The sequence below is a fragment of the Hemiscyllium ocellatum genome, chromosome 5 (assembly GCF_020745735.1).
Source record: "Hemiscyllium ocellatum isolate sHemOce1 chromosome 5, sHemOce1.pat.X.cur, whole genome shotgun sequence".
NCBI lineage: Eukaryota > Metazoa > Chordata > Chondrichthyes > Orectolobiformes > Hemiscylliidae > Hemiscyllium > Hemiscyllium ocellatum.
In genome coordinates, this window is record NC_083405.1 from 32,538,787 (window position 1) to 32,565,982 (window position 27,196).

Genomic DNA, 27,196 nt, shown 5'->3' on the forward strand with positions numbered 1-27,196 from the left:
TAGATGGGATTAATCCTGGGATTTTCTGGGAAACCAGGGAGGAGATTGCTGAGCCTTTGGCTTTGATCTTTATGTTGTCATTGTCTACTGGAATAGTGCCAGGAGACTGGAGGATAGCAAATGTTCAAGAAGGGAAGTAGAGACAACCCTGGCAATATAGATCAGTGAGCCTTCCTTTGTAAAGTGTTGGAAAAGGTTACAACAGTATAACCTTGGAAAAGGTTATAATCATCTTGAAAGGAAGAAGTTGATTAGGGATAGCCCACATGGTTTTGTGTAACCTTTGATCCCATTCGCCCCAAGTGCTGTGTCTAGCTGCCTTTTGAATGCATTTAGTATTTTGGAATCAACTATTTCTAGTGAAAATGAATTTCATAGGCTCCCCACTCTTTGGGAGAAGAACTGTCTCTTCATCTCCATCCTCAACAGTCTACCCCGAAACCCCAAACTGTGACTCCTAGTTCTGAACACCCACACTATCGGGAACATCCTCCCTGCAAGTACCATGTCTAGTCCTGTTAAAAATTTTATAAGACCTGTGCGTGCGCGTGCACACGCGCAATTTGTCTGAACTTGAGCAAAAACATCCTTACCTCGTCAATCTCTCTTCTTTTGAATGGAACCTACGAACATAGAAGCCCGATTGACTCCTGTTAGTTAGGATAAAATGTCTCATAATCAATTTAACTTGTGCTGTAGCAACTGAAAGACAATAGAACCAAATTTGAATAAAGGTAATTTTAAGTTTGCCTACATTGTTATTTTTGGTCATACTGCCATGTTACTACCTAGTTGCGTTTATAATCGCACTTGTGTGATTCAGTGCATCTTTGGTGTTTGATCTGTACTGACTTCAACAACTTCTTTTCTGAGTAGATCTTTAACAGCCTTGTTTCCAAGTCACTACCTTATCTTGTACTATTTTGATGCACATTAATGTTTTGGGCAAGGCAGTATGACCACTATGGGTGTTTATCTGACATCAGCTGCTGATCACCATTAAATATATTTTGCTGGACAAGTATGGATTAAGTGGCCGGTGCAAGGCATCAAAATACTGTTCCACCCAGTGAAGCAGCTTGCAAGTCCAATAAATAAAGGCTCCTTTTGTAGAACTGTCGATAAACTTTCACTGAAGAATGCCAAATGGAAGTGGCTGAAGAAGTGCTAATCTGCCCTCTCATTTGCATAACCCTAAAATAGGGTAACAGCATTATCTGCTTGAGGTTTCTGCTGATATTTTTGCATAAATATGAAATGTTTGCTTGTGATTTTTAACAGCACATTTCTGGGAGCTTAAGTGAGCACTTCGGTAACACTTGCGTCACCGAACTGTGCAGGCATGTTAATGTTTCAGTAGGGCACGCTGCAATCCTGGCAAAATATACATTTGCCCTGTGGCCTGTGAAATGTAATAAGGAACAACAACCACGCTATCAGTAGAAAAAATATTGAGCATTCTGCATGTTCACAGATTTGCACAAGGTTCCTGCTGTGCACTGGGTGATATACATGTGTTCTCTCATTTATTATTCCAACATATGTCTCTTATAATCTGCTGTGAGTTAATGGAATACATAGTCTTTGAAAATAATTTGAAGAAAGCTGGAAGAGATTAAGGTATTTGAACAATTTTTGGTTTTTAGAGGGTTTACCAGGTGATCACTTGGAATTGAAGATTCAAAAATTCAAGTGTTGTGGTTTACCTACAGTTTTTTTTTGAAAAAAAAAGGATGTCCTTGGAAAGAAATCAAGCAAAGATTTTGGGATGGATCTTTTGCTTTATTTACTGGACATGTTGGTTTTGGAAGAGGCCCTGGCCTGGATGTCGCCTGCTATCAAGGAGGTAGCTTAGACCCGAACTTTTATCTTATTTAAAGGCAAGTGTGTAAAATACTACTTTCCAGATGCAATTAAATTGGTCAAGCCACTAGACTTTAAGCAAAATGCATTTCATTCTTCCATCACAGTTAAAATACGAGCAACAGAAGAATAATTGGGTTAACTAATTCCATCAAAATAGTTAGCAAGTTATTATTTACCCACTAATTCAGTCTAGCAGCATCCCATTAGAACTGGTAAAGGCAAATTCAGTAAAACAAATTTGCTCACTTGCTTTCTCCTCCAATCCAAGAGAAAGAAAAAAACTGAAAGGATGAATTGAGTAGCAGTGAGTGACTATATCTACCAGCTTCAACTCCAAAACCCCAACTTCATCAACTGAAAGTAAAGCTAAAACAGAGTCTCTGAGCCTAACTCCTTCCACTCATGCTTCTCTTGTATGCATCTTTTTAAAAAAAAACGCTGTTGAAGCAGGCATCCTGACACCAGGTTTATAACTCCTCTCTTGAAGAGGAACAGGACAATACAGATCCCTCTCAAAGGCACGTTTTGTCACACTGCCAACAGTATCTGTATTGCAATTGCTGTGATGTCTTGTAAACCTCTGTTTGAAGGTAAAACTAGTTTTAAAAGACCTGTAGGCTGCAAAAGTGAGATTCTGATTCTCCTGAAAAGTAACAAAATTTTTAAAGCAGATCCAATTGCAAAGATACATCTCCTGTTTGGGTTATTGTAGAACTTTAAATTCAAACTTCAGAATTTCAAGCTGACTTACATTTGAACTCTCAAATCTAATTTGAAGATCTTACCAATTTTGCTGCTGTCACCATTCAGCTCTTGGTAAGTAATCAACTGAATTGAGGTCTTCCCATTTTTGTAATTTGAATTTGGAATCTTGGTCCATCATATTGTTTTCTCACCTTTTTTTAAAAAAAAACACCTAGTCTCTGTAGAGCTGTATTGTCTTTTCTGTCATGTGTGCTTGGAATTAGTGAGAGAGAGAGATAGAGGATGTCTTTGAACAGTCAAGGACATAATATATTTGTTCAGAGCTGGGGGATTGAGGTACCAGAACATCAGAAGTATTTTGTAGGCCAGGAACTATTGGAAAAAAAAGAGCAAATTTGCAAGAAAATTACATGTGCAATTAGGTAGTCAGCTAATCCAGACTGGGAGAGCAATAATGATAAGGCAAAGACAGGAAAGAGTTTTTTGAATTGAATTCAAGAGAATTATCTTGATCTGTATACGGCACAGGTTTAAACTTTACAGATACCAGCATGCAAGTACTCTACTCTGAAGCTCAGTGGTGCATGCTACAAGGGTATAAGTGAGCTGATGGAATTGATGTGATAAAATTGAATCTAAACAAACGTGAAGTTAAATATTTTGCGTAAAAGAATAAGGAGCAACAGCATAAATTGAAGGGTACAGTTGTAAATGGGAGTATGTTATCGAAGGTCACAAGGCAAGTTAAAGTGGTTAAAAAGGCAATTAAGGCCTGGGGATTTTTACATAATGATGTCGAGTACAAAATCAAGGAAATCATGACAAGACTTTATAAACCTCAACTGGAGTACTGTGTCCAAATCTGGGACACCACTTTAGAAATGATGTGTAGGCTTTAGACTGGGTGCAGAGAAAGAATGGTTCCAAGGATAAGGAATTTCCAATGCAAAGATAAAATGGGGAGCTGGGATTATTTCCTGTGGAGAGAAGGTCAAGAGGAGAGATGTTAGAAGTCTTCAAAATCCTACAAGATTCAAAAAGTTAGACTTTCATTTGGGAGTTTTGGAGTGGGGTTGAGGGAAGGGGTGGTGGTTGAGAATTGGGGAGAGTTGAGGTGATTAGTTCTTTGCCAAAACTAATATGAGGAAACACATTTATTTGAACAGCAAATGGTTGTGATCAGGAATGAATTACCTGTAACTGTAGTGCATGCAGGTTTAATTGTGGTATTCAAAAGGCAATTGAATAAGCATCTTAAGATGTAAAATAAAGTCAAGGGCAGGGCAGAGGAGTGTGGCTATTTGCATTTTTTTTCATTCAAAGAGGTCCATAAGCCATTGTGACTTCCAGAGCAGCAAGTTGGTGCTGTGATTGAATTGCCAATGCTGTTCGCTGTGCGCAGACCTTTTGGAGAAAGGGTGCCACATGGTCACCTTTTGTGCTGTAACAGAGGGGGGGATGCTTTTGAAAATTTGAACCCCAACAAGTTTTAATCATTGTATCCATGAAGTGAGCATTATTGTTTTAAGACCCAGACATATAGTTCACTATGGCTAATGTGTGGTGTGTCACTGATTTCTGACAGACGTGGGGTTTACAATATCTTGCCCATCCGTTTGCCGGATTCATTAGATATGTGCAAGAGTTGCTAGAAGATGACCACACCAAGGAAGAATAGGTTCAATGTATTGATGAGCCATTTTGGTCATCAATTTGTCAAGTAGAATGTTGTTTTGTAGTTCAAACTGAGGTGTTTATAAAGGGTGGTCCTTAATCATTGTAGTGGTGTATTTGAAAGTTGGTAAGTGATTAGAATCATATGGCTTGTATTTTTTAGCAAGGAGCAGAGTGATCATGTATTCATATTTTCATTGTCATCTTATGAAATATTATTTAATTAAGTTATCTTACCATTTTATTTTCTCTTACAGGAATCCAGCCTGAATGACCGCATGTCCAAAAGAGAGATTCTGAACAATGAGGAGACAGTAAGGTATGTTGCCAAAACTGATACCCTTCATAAGAAGAATTCCTCTTTGTATCAAATTTTGGTCATTCAGTAGTTTGCAACAAGTTTAGCCAAAGTTCACTATAAAAATCAATTCGACTTCCCTCATGCATTACAAGCAACTCACATCAGCATTACACATTTTCCTCTAATAGAGAGTTTAAATCGGAAGTTGCATTTGCACTTCAACAATTGCCTTCTGCCTCCTACTTTAGTGACTTTGACACTGGGTAGGTTACTCGCACTTGTATCGTTGTTACTGAAAATATGTGGAATTGGGTGAGAGAACAAAGGTGGCAATGTAAACTAGTGGCTAGTACCCTGTAAAATATTGTATTGTTGTGATCACCCTGTCACCATAAAATTGAGATTTTTATGTAGGTAACTGGCTACTGTTGTTTCTCCCCTTCTAAGATGTGCTAGTAAACTAATGAGCACTTCTGAGAAAAATAGAAATAGTGATTGGATCTTTTTGACACTTGGAAAGAAAATGGGTTAATGCACCCTCCTTCATGTGATATTGTGATGTGTATCATTATATTGATTTTGAACTTGGATTTTCTGTACCTGAAAATTATTTAATTATTAACTTGTATTTCTGTAGACATGATGACTTTTTAAAGTAAAATGTAAGAGAAAGGTTTCTAGGAAAGTAATGGGTTTTTGTTTACATCGAATGAATTTTGCCTGTGAACAGGATAAAAAATTGTGCATTTAGGCTCCAGTTTAGGAGGTCATGGCATTATTTCTTTTCCATTTTTGATTAGGACAAGCTTTAAAAATAATATTCTTTTGTTTTCAATCTGGGCAATTCTGCCATAGTTATTGGCTGAAGCTGGATGTGTAAAGCAGTTGCTTCTAAGAAAAAGAGATGACTTAATATTTTACTTTTAAAAATGTCACCTTTCATGTAAGGAGTTTTGAAAAGGTTCCACACTGAACACATTTGATTAAACCCCTGAAGGGCTTACTTGAAACTGAGAAAATGTTAAGCTCAGTTGTAAGAAGGCTCCTGGAAAATGCTATCAAAATCTCCAGACAGAGTTGAGTCTACATTTTAAATTAAGCCCCTTTGGGGTGATTGGGCAAGAATTTCTCTCTGGAGTGTATATTGTAACGGATTGGTTTTGGGATTAATAGTGTTACATTTTTATCATGTGTTTTGAAATCTTTAAATGTTTACTATATATAATTAGTTTGCTATATTCTATCTTACCTTAATTTCTTTTGCATAGTAATCTTCCAATTTATTATTAAGCCTAAATCCAACACTCCATTTGTTTCACTGAAAGACCACCTCATCAAAATGTTAGAATAGAATGCTGCAGGTTCAGGCACTCAATTCCAACTTTGAGTCCCCTGAAACAGGCCTATTGTCAATACAAAGATCCATGCTGTGTTCCTTCAGCAGAAAAATACTGTCTCAGTGGGAGCATTTTTCCACTTTCATTGCTAACAATCCTATGGCCTCTATGTGCCAATTGTTTTCTTGTGAGAAATGGTTTGTCTCATGGGGTCATACCCACTCAACGAATAAGTCTATGGAGTTTCATCATTGCTTTTTTGAGTAAAATTGATGTTTGATTTGCATTGAGTTTTTAATGGTTTCCTTCCTTAAGACCTGGTAACTCTGCTAAATCTAGAAGTTGTTGATCTTGTGGGAGAAGCTTTGAATTTATTAATCAAAATTTATAAATAATTATTATTTAGTAAATAGGTTCATGACCTGTTTGAATGTGATATCTGGGGATATTTAAGAGACAGCTGGACATGCATATGGTCACAGAAATTTGAGGGTTCGTACATTAGGTTTACCTTACATGAGGATCAATGGTCGGCACAACATCGTGGGTTGAAGGGCCTGTTCTGTGCTGTACTGTTCTATGTTCTATGTTTTATAACCCTGCATTTACCATGGCTAACCCAACTACCCTGCACATTCCTGGACACTATGGGCAATTTAACACAGCCAATCCTCGTGATACTATAGACTGTGGAAAGAGACTGAAGCATCCAGAGGAAACCCATGTAGACATGAGGAGAATGTGAAAACTCTACACAGCCAGTCACCCGAGGCTAGAATCAAACCTGGGGGGTCCGTGGTGCTGTAGAGCAGCAGTGCTAACCACTGAGTCACCATGCTGCTCTTGTTACAACCCCTGGGGTGGCATGCCATAAATTGAACCCCACTATTCTTGAAGTTGTACCAAATATTAATTTTTAAAAGTACACATTGTACCCCAATTTGTTTGCCTTTCAGATAAAGGTTAATGAAAAGCAACATACCAAGACTACCAAGAACTGTGTACTAACCAATAATTATTATTTGTTACAAGTAATTAAGCTGTAAGTGAAAGCAAAAAAAAGCATATAACACTCCTGAATAAAACTGTAATTGCCTTCTAAACAGCCTTCCTTTTGCACAAATGTGTGCGTGCACACAAACAAATAGGGAAATTAGATTTTTGGCAGAGATAGGAAAACTAGAAAAGCAGTTGGGTAGTCTGTGCTTCCTGGTTTTGCTGTTTGAGATGCTCTTTTCTCTAAATGCTTCCAATGGTTGGTAAGAGGCACTGAATGGATGGTTCTCTTGTGAAATAAATCTGATTTGTTCATTCAAAATTCACAGCTCCCAGCAACTATAGAAAAGGTTTTCAAGTTTGAACAGAGTTTAATACTGCAGAGAATAGGCAGCTTCTACTAGGGAGAACAACTCATCACATACCATGTTTTTCTTTGTTAAATGGCTGTTTCTCTATGTCATCTTTCTGGTCCCAACCTGCTCAATTTTAGCTGCGAACCAATCAGCTTAACTTTTTTCAATAAAAAAAACCTCCACAACCCCTAATCATCTGCACATTGCAGAAGCACTCAGCCACAAAACAACATTCACAATTGGTATCAAATTCTGCTACAGAGTTATACTGTCATTTTGGTAAATTTGTATTTTTGAAAAGACTTCATCCTCATTGCAGTCCACATTTTCTAAAGAAACCAAAATAAAAAGACGTGGTCCTTTTGTCTGCAATAAAAGCTACTCTTACTCTTAAGAGAACCTATTTTATTTTTCTCCCAGTATTTGCTGTAGGCTGTTAATTCTGAATTAATAATACCAGACCTTTTGTGTGCAAACTAGCCCCTGTGCTCCCCTCAAACAAATGGAAATATCCGGAGAAAAGATTGCAAAGCTGTTTCTGACCATCATGAGGACCACAAGAATTGGCTCCGGAACCACTGAACTGTGATCCCAAGTCTTTCCGCTGCCCATTTTTAGTTACTTCTGTGCGTGAGAGAGAATGGGAAAGTTTTTGCTGGCAGTTCGTAACTGTTTACCTGTAATCTAGAGTATTTACTTGTAATAAATAGTAGTTCTTGTTAAGTACAGAAACCTGGGCCGTGTTTTCTGTCAACCTTGGTCTAAATAGCAGGTCAGTTGAGGTGTTGTAGTTTTTAAATTGGCTTTATGACATGTCCAGGGCAGCATGTTGGTAATCAAGCCCCTGTGTCTCCAGTGAGGTGTCATAGTTGTTTGCCTACCTGATCCATTGATTGTGGGATCGCATAGATCTATCCCGTACTTCTGTTTGAAATGCAAGAAATTCTGTTATAGCTTCACCAAATAAACACTTTAGGTAAGGCTTGTTCTACCTTGATACACCCTCCGATGCTGCTCATTGAATCGGGGTTGATCCCTTGACTTAATTGTAATGGTAGAGTGAGTGCTATGCTGGACCATAGGTTCCAGATAGTTGTTGAATATAATTCTGCTACCACTGGTGACACCCAGTCCCTTCTGGATGCTGAACTTGAAGATGCTAGATCTCTTCTGAATCTCTCCCATGTAGAACCGTGGCGAGTATACTCTGTGTGAAAGTAGGCCAATGTCTCCACAAGGACTACACAGTAGCCATTTCTACCTATGCTGTTATGGACAGTTGCATCTATGCTGAGTAGATCGATGAGGCGAAGATCAAATAAGGTTTTATTTCTCTCTTGTTAATGCTCTCATCATCTGCTGCAAGACCAGCCTGGCATCAGTAACACGTCAGACTCAGCCAGCTCAGTGTGTATTGGTCCGATCAACTCTTCAAGATGGATATGGAGGTCCCCCCCCACCCAAACTAACTTCATACCTCTACCACCCTGATTGCATCTTCCAACTGATGTGCTGCTGGGAGAGGCAGGATCTGGTAGAAGTGATGTCAGAAGTCTAGCACATCATAATAGCTAGTTCTCTCTTATCGAAGCTTTACTGCTGCTTATAGCAATGTCTGAGGACGTGTTAGTGAACTTGTGGAAATTAATTTTTGTGACCTTCTCAAGTCTGAAGGGCCATATAGTGAAGTCAGCATTTGAAACTTGGATGGTGAGAAGTGCAACAGTGCACTGATAACCTTGCTGTTCTTAAGTGAAAGAGTGAAATTGCTGACCTGTGCTCAAGCATCAACTGAAAATACATATGTAGGCAGCACATTAGCTGATGGGACAAAAGCAGAAATTACTGAAAAAAACTACAGAGAAATCAGCGTTAATGTTTCAGGTTGAGTGACCCTTCCTCAGAACTGATGGTAGCTAGGAAAATGTCGATTTACATGCAGAAGATAGGGTATGAGGGAGTGGTAAGGAGTGAATGATGATTGGGATAGAGCCCAAAGAAAGAAAAACAGTTAGACAGAGGAATGGGAGTGATGTGCCTAGGAGGGTGATTAGCTATTAACCAGGACTAAAGTGGCTAGCAATGTGTAGTCTGCTATGACATACAATGATGGTAACGCCTAGCGTGTGTCCTGAGGAAGGGTCACTGAACCTGAAATATTTACTCTGATTTCTCTCCACAAATGCTGCCAGACCCGCTGAGCTTTTTCAGCAATTCGTTTGTTCTTGGTGTGCAGGGGTTGGGGTAAGGACATGAGATAACTCGAACCCTAAAATAATTTGAACTCAATATTGAGTCTAGAAGGCTGCAGGGTCCCCAGGCAGAAAATGAAATGCTGAGCTTTGTTGGAGCTCTGCAGTAAGCCTGAGATGGGGATGTTGACCAGGGGAAGAGTGGTGTGTTGAAGTGTCAGGCAAGTGGAATCTCAGGGTCTTGTTTATCAGTACGTAGGTGTTCTGCGGAAGTCACCCAGTCTACGCTTTATTTCCCCAGTGCAGAGGAGACCGCAATGTGAGCAGCAGATGCAGTAAACTAAGTTGTGTGAAGTGCAGATAAATTCCAAAACAGCATCCTGCTTACCATCGCCTGCCCATTACCCACAGTTGAATCAAGGCTGTAATGAGCTAAATGTTCCTGATGGATCCCAAATTGAGTGTCAGTGAGCAGGGCAACTACTATGTTGGTGACACCTTTGATCACTTTACTGGTAATCAAGGGTAGACAGCAGTGAACCTGCACAGTTACTGCCTTTGCTGTTGAATTCATGTATCGCTGGACATCGGAGTGCGTCTGAGAAATTAACAAACAGTGAAGTTCACAACTGATCTTGGAGGAACCTGTTTGAGAGAGGTCACAGCGACAGGTAAATAGTTTTAAGTGTGGCATTGCTGTAAGTCTACAGTAGTGAGTAGAATGGGTTATTTCTTTTTTTTTGTTTTATTGAGCTCTGTCTATCGATTAAACGTAAAAATATGAACCATATATATTAAGGTAGCCTGGAGCAGTGTTTTGTAAAGGAACCAGATGGGGCTATTTTCTGGGTCTGTAGATTGGAAAAAGCAAAAATGGCCCTTAGTAGAGTGATATGCTCTTGTTGGATGTGAGCATTTAGGGAGAGTTTATGGGTTACTGTGGGTTATATCGGCAATAAATGCCGATGGTTGTAAATCCTATCAGATCAAATGGATCAGTTGGAGCAACTGTTACAGGCAATGAGGAATTTACAAGAGCAAGGGGGTGTGATGGGTGGCAGTTATAGGAAGGGGGGAAAAGTCTCAGATACAGTTACATAGATGGGTTAAGTCCAGGAAAGGTAAGAGAGGTAGGCAGAGTGCAGGAGTCTTCCATGGCTACCCTCATTTCAAACAAGTATGCTGTTTTGGAAAAGGTAGGGAAGATAGATTTTCAGGGAAATGTAGCATGAACAGCCAAGTTTCTGGCATTGAAACTGGCTCTAATGTAACGAGGAGTACATCGGGTTCCAAGAGATCAATTGTGTTAGGGGACTCTCTACTCTGAGGCACAGGCGGACATTTCTGTGGCCAGCAGCAAAAATCAGAAAGGTGTTGCTTCCCTGGTACCAGGATAAAGGATGCCTCCGAGAGGGTGCAGAATGTTCTGAAGTGGGGAGAGGGCCCAGCAGGAGGTCAATGTCCACATTGGAACCAACGACATAGGAGACAAAAAGGTTGAGATTCTGAAGGGAGAATACAGAGTTAGGCAGGAATTTAAAAAGGAGGTCCTCGAGAGTAGTAATATCTGGATTACTCCCGATGCTCCGAGCTAGTGAGGGTATGAATGGGAGGATAGAGCAGATGTATATATGGGAGAAGGATTCACATTTTTTGGATCATTGAAATCTCTTCTGAGGTAGAAATTACCTGTACAAAAAGGATAGATTGGAAGGGGACTAATATACTGGCAGAGAGACTTGCTAGAGCTGCTCAGGAGGATTTCAACTAGGAAGGGGTGGGGAGGGAGGTTTGGGACCATGGAGATAGTGAGGAAAGAGACCAATCTGAGACTGGTGCAGTTGAGAAAAGAAGTGAGTCAAATGGTCAGGGCAGGCAGAGATAAAGCAGAGAACAAGGTAGGACTGATACTTCAGCCTCTTGCATTGAACTAAATGAATTTTAACAGGAAAGGCAGATGAACGTGGGGCATGGTTCAAAAAATGAGACTGGTATATCGTAGCAATTACAGAAACATGGCTCAGTGGTGGACATAACTGGCAGCTTAATGTTCCAGGATACAAATGTTACAGGAAGGACAGAAAGGGAGGTAAGAGAGGAGGGGGAGTGGCATTTTTGATCAGGGATAGCATTACAGCTATGCTGAGGGAGGATATTCCCAGAAATGCGTCCAAGGAAGGTATTTACATGGAGCTGAGAAATAAGAAAGGGATGATCACCTTATTGGATAGTGTTATAGACCCCCTAATAGTCATAGAGGGAAATTGAGAAGGAAATATGTAAGAAGATTTCAGTTATCTGTAAGAATAATAGGGTAGTTATGGTAGGGATTTTAACTTTCTGAACATAGACTGGGGCTGCCATAGTGTTAAGGGTTTAGATGGAGAGGAATTTAAGTGTACAGGAAACATTTTCTGATTTCAGTATGTGAATGTACTGACGAGAGAAGGTGCAAAACTTGACCTACTCTTGGGAAATAAGGCAGTGCATGTGAAGGGGCAGCTGGAAAATGGAAAGCCTTCAGAAATGTGATAATGAGAGTCCAGAGAAAGTATATTCCTGTTCGGGTGAAAGGAAAGGCTGGTAGGTATAAGGAATGCTGGATGATGAGAGACATTGAGGGTTTGGTTAAGAAAAAGAAGGAAGAATATGTCAAGTATGGACAGGATAGATTGAGTGAATCGTTAAGAGTATAAAGGCAGTAGGAGTATATTTAAGAGGGAAATGAGCAGGACTAAAAGGGGATGTGAGATAGCTTTGGCAAATAGAGTTAAGGAGAATCCAAAGGGATTTTACAAATCCATTAAAGACAAAACAGTAACTAGGGAGAGAATAGAGCCCCTCCAAGATCAGCAAGGCGGCCTTTGTGTGGAGCTGCAGGAGATGAGGGAGAGATGGAATGAATATTTTGCATGTGTTTACTGTGGGAAAATACATGGAAGATATAGAATATATGGAAATAGATGGTGACATCTTGAAAAATGTCCATATTACAGAGGAGGAAGCTGTTGAATGTCTTGAAATGCATAAAAATGGATAAATCGGAAAGATGTTGTGAAACTTGAAAGGGTTCAGAAAAGATTTACAAGGATGTTGCCAGGGTTGGAGGATATGAGCTACAGGGAGAGGCTGAACAGGCTGGGGCTGTTTCCCTGGAGTGTCAGAGGCTGAGGAGTGACCTTATAGAGGGGCACGGATAGCATAAATAGACAAAGTCTTTTCCTGGGATCAGGGAGTCCAGAACTAGAGGGCATAGGTTTAGGATGAGAGGGGAAAGATATAAAAGAGACCTAAGGGGCAACGTTTTCACACAGAAGGTGGTACGTGTATGGAATGAGCTGCCAGAGGAAGTGGTGGAGGCTGGTACAATTGCAACATTTAAGAGGCATTTGGATGGGTATAAGAATAGGAAGGCTTTGGAGGGATATGGGCCAGGTGCTGGCAGATGGGACTAGTTTGGGTTGGGACATCTGGTCGGCATGGACGCGTTGGACCGAAGGGTCTGTTTCCATGCTGTACGTCTCTATGACCTGATTAGGTGTACCCTAGAACTCTGTGCAAAGCTCGGGAACTGATTGCCAGGCCCCTCACTGAGATATTTATATCATCGATAGTCACAGGTGAGGTGCTGGAAGACTGGAGGTTGGCTAATGTGGTACCACTGTTTAAGAAAGGTGGTAAGGGCAAGCCAGGGAATTATAGACCAATGAGCCTGACTTCAGTGGTGGGAAAGTTGTTGGAGGGAATCGTGAGGAACTGGATGCATGTATATTGAGGAAGGCAAGGACTGATTAGGGATAGTCAACATGGCTTTATGTGTGGGACATCATGTCTCACACACTTGATTGAATTTTTTGAAGAAGCAACAAAGTGGATTGAGGACGGCAGAGTGGTAGATGTGATCTATGTGGACTTCAGTAAGGCATACAACAAGCTTCCCCATGGGAGACTGGTGAGCAAGGTTAGATCTCACGGAACACACGGTGGCACAGTGGTTAGCACTGCTGCCTCACAGCGCCTGAGACCCGGGTTCAATTCCCGACTCAGGCGACAGACTGTGTGGAGTTTGCACGTTCTCCCCGTGTCTGCGTGGGTTTCCTCCGGGTGCTCCGGTTTCCTCCCACAGTCCAAAGATGTGCGGGTCAGGTGAATTGGCCATGCTAAATTGCCCGTAGTGTTAGGTAAGGGGTAAATGTAGGGGTCTGGGTGGGTTGCGCTTCGGCGGGTCGGTGTGGACTTGTTGGGCCGAAGGGCCTGTTTCCACACTGTAAGTCTAATCTAATCTAAACACAGGGAGAACTATCTGTTTGGATACAGAATTGGCTCACAGGTAGAAGACAGAGGGTGGTGGTGGAGTATTGTTTTTCAGACTGGAGGCCTGTGACTAATAGAGTGCCACAAGGATCGGTGCTGGGTCCACTACTTTTCATCGTGAATATAAATGATTTGGATGTGAGCTTAAGAGGTGTATTGAGTAAGTTTGCAGATGATACCAAAATTAGACGTGTAGTGGACAGTGAAGAAGGTTACCTTTGGATTACTGTGGGATCTGGATGAGATGGGCCAGTCCCTGTGGAGTGGCAAATGGAGTTTAGTTTAGATAAATGCAAGGTGCTGTATTTTGGGAAAGCAAATCTTAGCAGGACTTATACACTTAATGGTAAGGTGCTAGGGAGTGTTGCTGAACAAAGAGACCTTGGAGTGCAGGTTCATTGCTCCTTGAAAGTGGAGTCACTAGTAGTTGGGTAGTGAAGAAGGCGTTTAGTATGCTTTCCTTTATTGGTCAGAGTATTGAGTACAGGAGTTGGGAGGTCATGCTGCTACTGTACAGGACATTGGTTAGGCCACTTTTGGAATATTGCATGCAGTATTAGTCTCCTTCCTAGCAGAAGGATGTTGTGAAACTTGAAAGGGCTCAGAAAAGTTTTACAAGGATAATGCCAGGGTTGGAGAATTTGAAGTATAGGGAGAGGTTGAATAAGTTGGGGCTGTTTTCCCTGGAGTGTCGGAAGCTGGGGGTGACCTTTATAGAGGTTTATAAAATCATGAGGGGCTTGGATAGGATAAATAGACAAAGTCTCTGCCCTGGAGTGGGGAATCCAGAACTAGAGGGCATAGGTTTAGGGTGAGAGGGGAAAGATATTAAAAAGACCTAAGGGGCAACTTTTTCACGCAGAGGGTAGTGCGTGTGTGGAATGAGCTGCCAGAGGAAGTGGTGGAGGCTGGTATACTTGCAACATCTAAAAGGCATTTTTTAGGAAGGGTTTGGAGGGAAATGGGCTGGGTGCTGGCAGGTGGAACTAGATTGGGTTGAGATATCTGGTCGGCATGGACGGGTTGGACCAAAGTGTCTGTTTCCGTGCTGTACCCCTCTATGACTCTGACAGTAATTGGCTGACTTAGATTTGTCCTGCTTTTTGTGGATGTGAGATACCTGGGCAGTTTTCAAAATTGTTGCGTTGATGCCACTGTTATAACTGTATTGAAATTGTTTGGCAAGTTTTGGAGCACAAGTCTTTAGTACTCTTTCCAGAACATTGTCAGGGCCCATAGTCTTTGAAGTATCCAGAGTCTCATGGAGTGAGTAGAGTTGGTTGAAGACTAGTATCAGTAATGCTGAGGAGCACTGACAGAGGCTGAGATAGATCATCTGGTCAGCACTTATTGCCAAAGATTGCTGGAGCATTTGCAGATTATCTTTTGCACTGATGTGCTGGCTGTTCTCATTGAGGTTGGGAATAAGTGTTGAGCTTCCTTGTGTAGGGAGTTGTTTTGTTGTTCATCACTATTCACTCAGCAGGACTTGCTGAGTTTAGATTTGATCCATTGATTGTGGGATTGCTTTACAGTATCTGTCATTTATGCTGTTTGTCATACAAGGGGTGACACTGTGACTAAGTGGTTAGCACTACTGCTTCGCAGTGCCAGACATCAAAGTTCAATTCCATCCTTAGGTGGCTGTCCTATTTGGTAGCTTCACTGGGTCAACGCCTTATTTTTACATATGTCTTGATGCTGCTCCCAGCATGCCCTTCACTCTCCACTAAACCCTTCGCTTGGGTAGGAATGGTCAAGAGGGTGATGTGCCGTGCCATGCCATGAGGTTTCAATGTTGAGTCCGATTCTGCTGCTGTTGATGGCCCACAGTATTTCATGGATGCTGTGTCTGCTCTGAGATGCTAGGTTTGTTTGAAGTCTATGACTGGTGACAGTGCCTCACAATATGCTGTAGGATATTCTCAGTGTGAAGGTGTGACTTCATTTCCATGAGAACTGTGCGTGCTTACTCGTTGCGACACTGCCAGGGGTAAGATCATGTCTGCAGATCTGATTGATCAAAGGTGGATGAGGGCATTTTGTTACTGATTTATTTGTCTCCCCTTTATATTATGACTGTTCAACTAAGGGATACTGTATTTGTGTATCATAATATGAACCCTTATGTTACTTTTAGTTTCCGTTGTAGCATTTTTGCCTCCGAGTCACAGGCTTTTTAAAGGTAATAATTGATACTCTCTGGTGCAGTAAAACTACAGTGCTGGAGATTAAATCAAAATGCCAGTTGCCTCCTCATGTTTCCATGATAGTCCTTTGAATAAGAGCAAAGGATTTAGTCCAGAGTCCTGGTTGTTCATTCTCCAATCAACTTGATGATAAAGCATATTGGTCACAGGGCCTGGAACAGAGGTTACATACGCGTTGTAAGGAACTTGTAATGTTTGGGTTTGAGGTGGGGCTAGAACTGGGTGCCCAGGCTAGGAGCAGCACTGGATTTACTGCCTTTGCCTAGTTACTTTGTGAATACAGAAAACCAGCAATTGACTCCTGTCTGTCATACTTTACAACATTGATTACTGTACTGTTGTCAACATTGTATTTTTGAAGAGCACTTTGAGGCATTCAGTAATCATGAATTATTTTCTTTACATTTACCTTGACTTACTCCAGAGCTGATCAAATGTTTTTTTTCTGATCTGTTTCCACTCTAATGCCTCAGATTTTGCGATTGTGGAAGAGAATGTGATGAGGATGTTTTACGGGAAGGGTGAGAGTCAGTAGCTTCAGGTGCTGAACAATAAAGTGGAGTCTGACTCCTGAATGGGAGGCGGGATAAGCATCAGCCACTGCGTGTGGTTTGCGGGAGATATTCAGCATGGTGGGAATTGTTTAAATGGCAGAGTTGTTTATTCGAAAGAGAAAAACCTATTGTCGCATGCTTTCTTCAGCAATTGCAATCAATCCTCAGAGATTTGTCCTTTAGGCCACGCTTGCTGATGGAACAGATAGGATTTAAAGGAGCCCATACCAATTGTTTTTGCAGTGAACCCTGTTGCCTTGGAGCTCACAACCTCAAATTTTCTTCGCGTGACCTCACTGGGTTCATAACCCACAATTGAGAAGCCCTGATCTAGGTGATTTATGAACTTGAGGTTCAGTGGAAGTTTGTATTCCAGTAGCTTTTAATGGATTTTTAAAAAAATCAGCTATTCTGCTAAAATCTTGATCTGAAAGATCTTGATACTGTTTTGGGAGATCCCAACAGAACATGGGAGGGTTAAAAATGAGGATAACTTGCAAGGAAAGGAGCACTCGCACTCTAACACTCATGGAATACAGGGAGAACTAGCCATTTGGATACAGAATTCGCTCAAAGGTAGAAGACCGAGGATGGTGATGGAGGGTTGTTTTTCAGACTGGAAGCCTGTGACCAGTGGAGAATCACAAGGCTTGGTGCTGGGTCCTCTACTTTTCATCATTTATATAAATGATTTGAATGTGAACATAAGAGGTCTAGTTAGTCGGTTTGCGGATGACACCAAAATTGGACGTGTAGTGGACAGCAAAGAAGGTTACCTCTGACCAGATGGGCCAATGGGCTGAGAAGTGGCAGATGGAGTTTAATTTAGATAAGTGTGAGGTGCTGCATTTTGAGAAAGCAAATCTTAGCAGGGCTTATACGCTTAATGATAAGATCCTGGAGAGCATACTGAACAAAGAGACCTTGGAGTGCAGGTTCATAGCTCTTTGAAAATAGAGTCGCAGGTGGATATGATAGTGAAGAAGGTGTTTGGTATGCTTTTCTTTATAGGTCAGCGTATTGAGTACAAGAGTTGGGAGGTCATGTTGCGGCTGTACAGGACATTGGTTAGGCCACTGTTGGACTATTGTGTGCAATTCTGGTCTCCTTCCTATTGGAAAGATGTTGTGAAACTCGAAAGGGTTTTAAAAAAAACTTACAAGGATGTTGCCAGGGTTGAAGAATTTGAGTTATAGGGAGAGTTTGAATGGGCTGGGGCTGTTTCCCCTGGAGCATCTGAGGCTGAGGGGTGACCTTAGAGAGGCTTATAAAGTCATGAGGGCCATGGATAGAATAAGTGGACAGGGTCTCTTCCCTGGGATGGGGGAGTCCAGAACTAGAGGGCATAGGTTTAGGGTGAGAGGGGAAAGATATTTAAAAAAACCTAAGATGCAACATTTTCACGCAGAGGATGGTATGTGTATGGAATGGGCTGCCAGTGGAAGTGGTGGAGGCTGGTACAATTGCAACATTTAAAAGGCATCTAGATGGGTATATGAATAGGAAGGGTTTGGATGAATATGGGCCGGTGCTGGCAGGTGGGACTAGATTGGTTTGGGATATCTGGCATGGACAGGTTGGACATGCTGTACATCTCTATGACTCTATAACACTACAGCATAAAAGAAAGTTCAGTCCTCCTTTTACTCTGGCTGCCTCCCACAATTTAATGTTTACAATCTTTAACCTAATGTTTTAATTGTTCCTGATTATATAGCTGAATTTCAGCACCACAAAAATGCCACCATAAGGTCACGATTGCTTCATTGCAGGTACTGGAATTTACTGTTCAGCATGAACCTGTTAGAGACATTGAGCAACTAATGAATTAATTTCAAGTTAGCTGACTTGAAAATTGCTTAAAATAGAAAGCATGAAATGAAAGATGGAAGAAAATAAAGTACTTACGGACTTTTAGGCAATCATGGCATTCAACTTGCGCAAATTACTGTATCGCAAGCAGTAAATGAAATTAAAGAATGATTCCATCTGTTTTGTTGAGGGATGAATGTTAGTAAGAGTATCGGGAAAACAATTCCATAATTTTAGTAAAATGTTTATCAAGTTTTAACAGACTAGACCTTTGTTTCACACATCACCAAAGATGCAGGACTCTTTCATCACTCCCTGATATTAAGTTCTGAACCAAGTTCTGAAGTCATGCAGATGCCTGTTTTTAGAAGGGAGATTCCCTACTAGTCTCATTCCATCAAAATTTCCTTTTTTTTTTAAACATGTTGGTCTTTGTCCCACTCAACTACGCCTTTCTATTAAACGTTTTCTGTTGCGTGTATATTCCTCACCACTTATTTCTCATATAATTTGAGTCACTTCCCCTTACTAAACCCAGTAGTGGTTACTCTTTTGTTGAACTTCTTAAATAGCTACAAAGAGTGTAATCTGAAATACGCTGTTAACAGTCCATTCCACTTCCCTACTCCATCTTCCAGTTTATTCAATACTAAGTTGAATCTCCCAATGATTGCAATTCTACCTTTTCAATCTTTTTGCTTACATAATTTATCCTTGACTTCCTTGAGGCCTCATTTGTTTTCTGGTCATTGTAAAAAAAAAAGACCCTTGACCCTATTTTGAAGAGAAGCATTGGAGTTGCCCTCTGCATTCTCGCCTGTGTTTAACTTTCTGAATGAACATGACAAACAGATTCATCATCATTATATAACTGTAAATTATAGTTGTGCTCCAGAACCTACTGCACCCTAGTTAAGCTGTTCTTATACAGCTACAGTATTAACATCTATCCAGCAATGTGGGAAATTGCCGAAGTATGTCCTATACATAAAACGGCATCCAAATGTAGCACAGCCAATTAATAGCCAAACAGTCTACTGTTAATCATCAGCAAATTCATGTAGGGATAATCATTTGTGCTGTCCAACAATATCCTGCTTGCTCTCACTTAGTTTGATAATAAACACTGTCATTCAGTTCTTGAATTTACTACATATTGGTTCAAACATGACAAAAGAGGTGAAACTCAGGTTGGTAAGAGTGACTAACCTTTACACCAATAATTCATTTGGCATCAAAAATCCCAGTCAAACTAAAGTCAGTGTGAATTGTGAGGGAGAATTCTCTGCTGATTAGAGTCTGACCTAGCACAAAGGAAGTGGTTATGGTTGATGGGTCACTGATGTCATTGGGTCAAAATGCAGCCATCATTCCCTAACAGCATTGTGGGTGAGCCTATCTTAAATTAACTGCAGCTTCCCCTTGCTATCTTGGCCTTTGGAAATGATGGCCCAGTCAGTGAAGCCCAATTCCTGTGAATAAATAAAAATTGTATTTTGGCACTTGCATTTGGCTATAGCATTTGTTTTTAGTATAACAGTTGTACCTGGAAGGTTCTGTAAGGTGCTACAGATGCCAGCCTGTCTATCTTTGTGTTCACTCCTCTCTATCTACCTATTAGCTTCTATTTCTGGTGTTTTTAATCATTCATAAGATAGTATTGCTGACGTGGTCAGTTATAATATGTGCTACCGTATCCTTGTAACTAATGACAAGATTCTTGTTTTTCTTTCTTTCACTTGCTCTTTTACTCATTTTCTCAATCTATATGGGTGTCACTTTTTCCTGTTGTTTATATACCTCTAATTTAATACTACAACTCCACTGACCCCCTTCTTTTTCTAACCTTTTTAATTGCATTACATCTTGCTGTCTTTAACTGCAAATACTGCTGTCATGCCCTTGGTGATGCAGGCATAATCTAAGTTTTGATGTGTAGGTTAATTACACTTGTGGCCCCTCCTCATTTCTAATCTCTATCTATGACAAATGTGTTGAATCCAACTTCTACCAAACAAATTTAAAGTTTTGGAATCAAGACATCCACATTGGTTTGATCGTAGCATTATTCTGATTGAAATTGCTATAGTACTATATTAATATCGCTATGTGTGGTACTGAGAGAGTGCTGCACTGCCGACAATACGACCTTTTGAAAGAGTGCAAAACTGAAGTTCTTTATGTCCCCTCTGGTGAATGTAAAGGATCCCATAGCTACTTGTAAATTGCAGGCATTCTCTGGAATGCCAGATTCTTCACCAACATTTTATTTATTAACCAATATACAAAGCAGATACAATGGATATTTCTAGCAACTCACTGTTGAAGACTCTCTGAATTTTATTAGCATTATTTCCCTGGAGCATCCGAGGTTGAGGGGTGACCTTAAAGGTTTATAAAATCACGAGAGGCATGAATAGGGTAAATAGACAAGGTCTCCTCCCTTGGGTGGAGGATCCAGAACCAGGGGGTTTGGGTTTAGGGTGAGAATAGAAAGATTTGAAGCGAATAGAAAGATTTGAAGCGAATATAAAGGGCAACTTTTTCATGAGGGTGGTGCATATGTGGAATGAGCTACCAGAGGAAGTGGTGGAGGCTGGTACAATTACAACATTGAAAAGGCATCCAGATGGGTAAATGAATATGAAATATTTAGGGGGTTATGGGCCAAATCGTGGCAAATGGGATTAGATTAATTTAGGATATCTGGTCTGTTTAGTGCTGTACATCTTTATGACCCGAAGTAGGATTTGGAAATGTGGGATAAGTGATCAGGATGATTGTGGCAGGGAGGACAAAGTGATGAGATAGAAGTGTGGTTATGGAGGGAGGAGCAGCCAGGAAAGGAAGAAGGCAGATACCAAAATATATTGGTCTAGGAATGTGTGTAGTGTTGCCTTACCAGAGTGCTACCTGAACCTTGAGGGTTAAATTATGAAAAGTCAATTAGATAAACTAGGATTGAAGTCCCTGGAATTAAGAAGCTTGAAGGGTAATTTCAGAATTATTTACAATATTGAAGGGTATTAAAGATAGCTGAAGGAAGAAATTAAATTCCAGTGATGATTGAGTTTAGAATTAGGATGTGCATAAGTTTTGAAATAGAACCTCCTTTCATAAAGGAGATGAGGAATTAGTTTACATGCAAAGCTTAGTGGAAGTTTGGACCTCTTCTGCAAATAGCAGGCAATGCTGGATCAATTGATAATGTTAGACTCGAGATTGATAGAATTTTGTTAACTAAAGGTCTTAAGGGGCATGGGACAAATATAGATTTGGGTGATACATGAAACATGATGTCATCGAATGGCGGCACACTCTTTTGCAAAAAGTGAGGCCCCATTTTTAAAAAAAATTGAGAACATAATTTTTTTTAAGAGGCAAGCTCTTTGTGGAAGCTGTGTAAATGGGCAAAACTGTAATGACATAAGTCTAGGAGCCAAGTTTGTGAAACTCCATTCTAAAAGCTAGCTTACTTAGAGTTCTGTACACAGAATTTCACCTGTAGAACAAAAGAATTTACAAAGGTTATGTTTCCATTCAGTATAAACCTCATTGTACTTTAAACCAAAGGCAGGGACGGAAATCACTCCTGATTTTGGACGGAGTCCTGGCTATTGGGCCCTGATGGTTTGTTCAGCTCATTCTGCAACTTTGATTCCACTGTCTGTCATTGGTATCATCTGCAGACTTTGCTTACTTTCATATAAATTAAATACATTTAATTTAATGATTTGGAAGAGAAACATTTTAAGGGCTAACTGATCGCTTAATCATTTCACTTGATATCCAACTCCCACGTGAACTATTTTAACAACAGTCTAATGTCTACCTTGTGGCCAAAGCCTTATTCACTTGTCAACAATATATAGTTTATGCTGGGATTGGAGAAACAGATGTGCATCTGGTTCAAGGTGAATCCTGTTGTTTGACCAAGGCCAATTTATTAGATAATGCTAATAGCTACATTAACAACCAGTTTAAAATAATTACTTGAACTTGTAACATTGCACAATTTTATGCATGCTGTCTAGGAAATTGGCTGCTGTGCTCATTTACATTATCGAAGTGACTACACTTCAGGCAGACATCATTAGGTGTAAATGTTCTGAAAATGCAAAGGCTGTTGTTAAAATGCAAGTTTTAGCTTCCTTTTTGAATTCAGAATGGTTTGTCTCAATCTTGTTCAGAACTGCGAAAACCGAATATAGAATACTGGGCCAAGGGGGCTGAGATATAAATGGAAGGGAGTGGGAATGTGGGTGGGGGAAGGTAGCTAGGAATGTGATAGATAGATGAAGGTGGGAGTGGGTGGTGATGGTGATAGGTCGGAGCAGATGGGTGGGAATAAAGATGGACGGGTAGGACAAGATGAACCCCCACATTCCTGATGAAGAGTTTATGCTCTCAACGTTGATTCTCCTGCTCCTCAGATGCTGCCTGACCTGCTGTGTTTTTTCAGCACCACACTTTTTGATTCTGATCTCCAGCATCTGCAGCCCTCACTTTCTCCTGTACATAGGGGAGCCCTCACTTACGAAGGCTTATACTGTCTAGCACAAACTCATACAAAGATTTTAGTAATTTAAAAAACCTGACATGCAGCCATTCATGAATACATGAAATGTTTGTATTACACTGTCCTACATTATGTTCTGATTTGCACATAAGTTGTCTTAAGAATCATCTCCAAAACAGAACTTGCCACCCAGGGATTGCCCTGTGCTCTATATTTTAATATGATTCATGATGAACACTGGTGAGGACGATGGGAAAGGCAACCTGAAGAAATGAGATGACCAAAACCAACGTAAAACATGATTAGAGTGATAGAGATTATGATTAGTTTTTTTTTAATTAAATATGTAATGGACAATTAAAATAAAACGACAATTGTAGCATGGGTTCAGTTTTGCAATACTCTGTCAACAATTCTAAAGTGAAGAACAATAGAAACACTATATAGGGAAATTTTGCCTTAACTGGATGAAAATCAGGCAATTGTAATTGAATCTTTGTAAATTTATTCTTCTTATTAACTATTGAAACTTCCTGATTTACTGAATGATCTGCTTATTTGCAGTGTGAGATCCAAGGAATAAAAGGAGAAATGTCCTTGTTTCTTTTCCCTCCCCAACTGATGCTTCACATATCTTAATGTTAGAATCATCCTCTCAGGCTTGCTTGATTGGTAAATTTGTTTTAAGAGTGTGTATACTAATGAAGCAAGTATATCAATGAAGAGTGCAGCAGGACTTGCCAGGAGCAGCACCCTAGGCTTTTGCCCGAAACATCGATTTCGCTGCACTTTGGATGCTGCCTGAACTGCTGTGCTCTTCCAGCACCACTAATCCAGAATCTGGCTTCCAGCATCTGCAGTCATTGTTTTTACCAGGAGCAGCGCCAAGCTTACTGGCTAGCAGAAGGCAGAGTGTGTGGATAAAGCTAACTGGTGAGTAGTGGAGTTCCTCGGAGGTCAGTGTTGGAACCACAATTATTTGTTCCACGTTATAAATCTGGAAGAAGGAACTGCAGGCATTTTTAAGTTTGCAGATGATATAAATGGGTGGAGGTATTAAGGCAGGAAGGCTGCAAAAGGACTTGGACAGGCTAGGAAAATAGGCAGATAGAATATAGTGTGGGGTTATGCACTAGGAAGAATAGCAGCATAGACTATTTTCTAAGCAAGCAAAAAGCTTTGGAAATCTGAAGCAAAAGAGGATCTAGGGAGTCCCAGTTCAGATTCAATTCACAATTGGGAAAGCAAATGTTAAAAAGCAAAAGTAAGTATTCATTTCAGGAACACTAGAGTACAAGAGCAGGATGAACTGCGACTATGAAAGGTTCTGGTCTGACTGCATTTGGAATATCACATATGATTTTGGACCCTCTCTCCGAGAAAAGATGTTCTGGCCTTGGAGAGAGTCAAGAGGGGTTTATAAGAATGATTCTGGAGATGAACAGCTTATTGTATGATGTTCTCTTGAGGTGTCTGGGTCTGTACTTGGTAGAGTTAGAAGATGGGGGGGTGGGGGGCACGGTGGAATCTCATTGAAGCTTACATAATAATGAGGCCTGAATAGAGTGGACATGGAAAAGATCATTCCATTCATTGGAGATAGAGCTGAGGGCACAGCTTCCGAGTGAAAGGACAATCCTTGGAACCGATGAGTAATATCTTCAGCCAGATGGTGGGGCATCTGTGGAACTTGGTTTCCTCAGCCTTCAGAGGCAATAAGTCATTGAGTGTGTTTAAGACAGACATTCTTGATTCTTGACTTGTAAGGAGATCAAAGGTTATGGGGTGAAAGCAAGAGAACGAAGTTGTGAAACACATCAGCAATGATTGAATCTTAGAGCAGACTTGATGGGCAGAGTGGCATAATTCTTTTCCTACATCTAATGGTCTTAAGCTTTGCAGTTCTGCCACGTCCAGTTGTGTAGTTGGATAATTTTAAAATTCACTGAGGAAATACAAATCCACAAATGTCTCCCTCAAAAAATTATGGGGAAGCCCAGCATACCAGCACAAAAGACAAGGCTGAAACATTTGCAACAACTTTCAGGCATCAGTGCTGAGTGCATGATGAGGAAATTCCCCAGTACCATAAAAGCTATCTTTCAATCAATTTGACTCTGTAACATCAAGAAACTGCTGAAGGCCTTGGATACTGCAAGGTCCGTGGGCCCTGACGGCATTCTGCCAATAGTACTGAAAATTTATGCTTCAGAACTTGCCATGCCCCTAGTCAAGCTGTTCTAGTACAGTCGCATCACTAACATCTACCCAGCAACAGGGGTAATGGCCCAGGTACAACCTGTATACACAGCACGATAAATGCAGCCTGACCAATTACCTCCCCATTTTGATAGTTGCTAAAGTGATGGAAGGTGTCAAAACCATTGCCATCAAGCAGCTCTTGCTGAGCAATAATCTGCTTATTAATGCTTAGTTCAGAGTTTCTCCAGCGCCTCTCAGCTCCTGACCGCCTTTACTCAAACATGACAAAAGAGCTGTATTCCAGAAGTGTGTTGAGATTTGACTGCCCTGATACTGATGCCACTTTGAACTCTGTGTGGGATCAAGGAGCCGTTGCAAAACGAGCCTCTGTGGGAAGGATGAGGGTGTTGGGCACTAGCACAAAGGAAGGTGGTTGTGGTTGTTCTAGGTCAGTAATATCAGCTCCACAGTTCCTCAGAACAGTGTCCTGGGCTCAGTCATATTCAGCTGCTTTGTCCATGATTTTCCTTCAACTGGAACAGGGCCAGGTCATTCATCCCTTTTGAACCAGTTCAGCCACGAGCTCATTAAATGGCAGATCTGGGGCCAAATTCCATATGTCTGCCTTGGGGCCATGTCCCTCAATGCCTTTGCTTAACAACAATGTATTTATTTTAAGATTTAAAACTGATCTAGCATCATTTGTCATTTGTGGAAGTGTGTTCCAAACCTCTTTCACCCTTTCTTTGGAGAAGTGCTTCTAAACCTATCTCTCGAATGGTCTAGCCCTAATATCAAGTTGTGCCTCCTAATTCTAAAATATCCAACCAGTGAAAATAGTTTTTGTTTACCTTGTCTTCTATTCATACCCTGAAGGCTTCAACCACATTTGGTAGCTCAGTGGTTAGCACTGCTGCCTCACAGCGCCAGGGGCCTGGGTTCAATTCCCACCTTGGGCAAACTGTCTGTGTGGAGTTTGCACATTCTCCTGCATGGGTTTTCTTTGAGTGCTCTCATTTCCTCGCAGAATCCAAAAATGTGTAGTTTAGGTGAATTAGCCAGGCTAAATTGCCCAAAGTGATAGATGCATTAGTCAGGGGTAAATATAGGGGAATGGGTCTTGGTGAGCTACTGTTTAGAGGATTGGTGTGGACGTGTTGGGCTGAAGGGCCTGTTTCCATACTGTACGAAATCTAATCTAATCTTCTAAATTCTAGGGAAAACAGGCCTAGTTTGTATAATCTGCCCTCCTAATTTAACCCCTGACATACGTGTGTCATTCTTTGGGAATTTTTGCTGATTGTGCAATCTTCACGTTTTCATGATTCCTCATACTGAAGTGCCCATGTCCCGATTCAACAAGACCTTACAACGGACAAGTAACATTTGTACCACAAAGGTACCAGATGATGACTATCTCCAGCAAGAAAGAACTCAACTCAACATCCAATGCCATTACTATTGCTCCCTCCCCTACTACCCACATCCTGGTAAGAGTTACAATTGACCAGACCTAACTGGTCATATGAAATGTGACAAGTCAGCAGCTCGGAATCATACACTAACCACCTGATTCCCCAAAGCCTGGGTGCAGTTGCCAGTGCACAAGCCAGGACTGTTGGAATGCTCCCCATTGGTGTGGGTGGTTGCAGCTCCAACACAACTCAATGTGACAGCATTCATAATACAGCAGCTTGCTTGATTGGCCCCATGTTGACAAATGTTCAGTCCTGGGTAACAAGGCATCTTTGACAGCATCTTCCAAACCTATAACCAATATCAACTAGAGGGACAAAGGCAGTGGATACATGGAAATGCAAGTTACTGTCTGAGCCAGTCACCATTCTGTCTTGGAAATACATCACTGTTCCTTTACTGTCGTTGTGTTGAAATCCTGGAACTCCCTTCCAAACAGCATTGTGGGCTTACTTACACTAAGTGGACTGAAGCAGTTCAAAAAGGCAGCTCACCGGGGCGGCTCAGTGGTTAGCACTACTGCCTCATAGCGCCAGGGTCCCGTGTTCTATTCCAGCCTCAGGTGACTGTCTGTGGAGTTTGCGCATTCTTCCCGTGTCTGCATAGGTTTCTCTGGGTGCTCCTTTTTCCTCCCACAGGCCAAAGATGTGCAGATCAGGTGAATTGGCCATGTTAAATTGCC

The 27,196-nt window shown here is 41.0% G+C and overlaps 1 protein-coding gene across 3 annotated transcripts in view; it reads left to right on the plus strand.

Annotated features, from left to right (window-relative positions):
- Window positions 1-27,196, plus strand: part of azi2 (5-azacytidine induced 2) — a 72,206-nt gene that overhangs the window by 31,655 nt on the left and 13,355 nt on the right. For all 3 annotated transcript variants that reach the window (XM_060825383.1, XM_060825385.1, XM_060825384.1), the window contains one exon: window positions 4,503-4,564. In XM_060825383.1, the coding sequence (XP_060681366.1) occupies window positions 4,503-4,564 (62 nt within the window). The remainder of the gene's footprint in view (window positions 1-4,502; window positions 4,565-27,196) is intronic.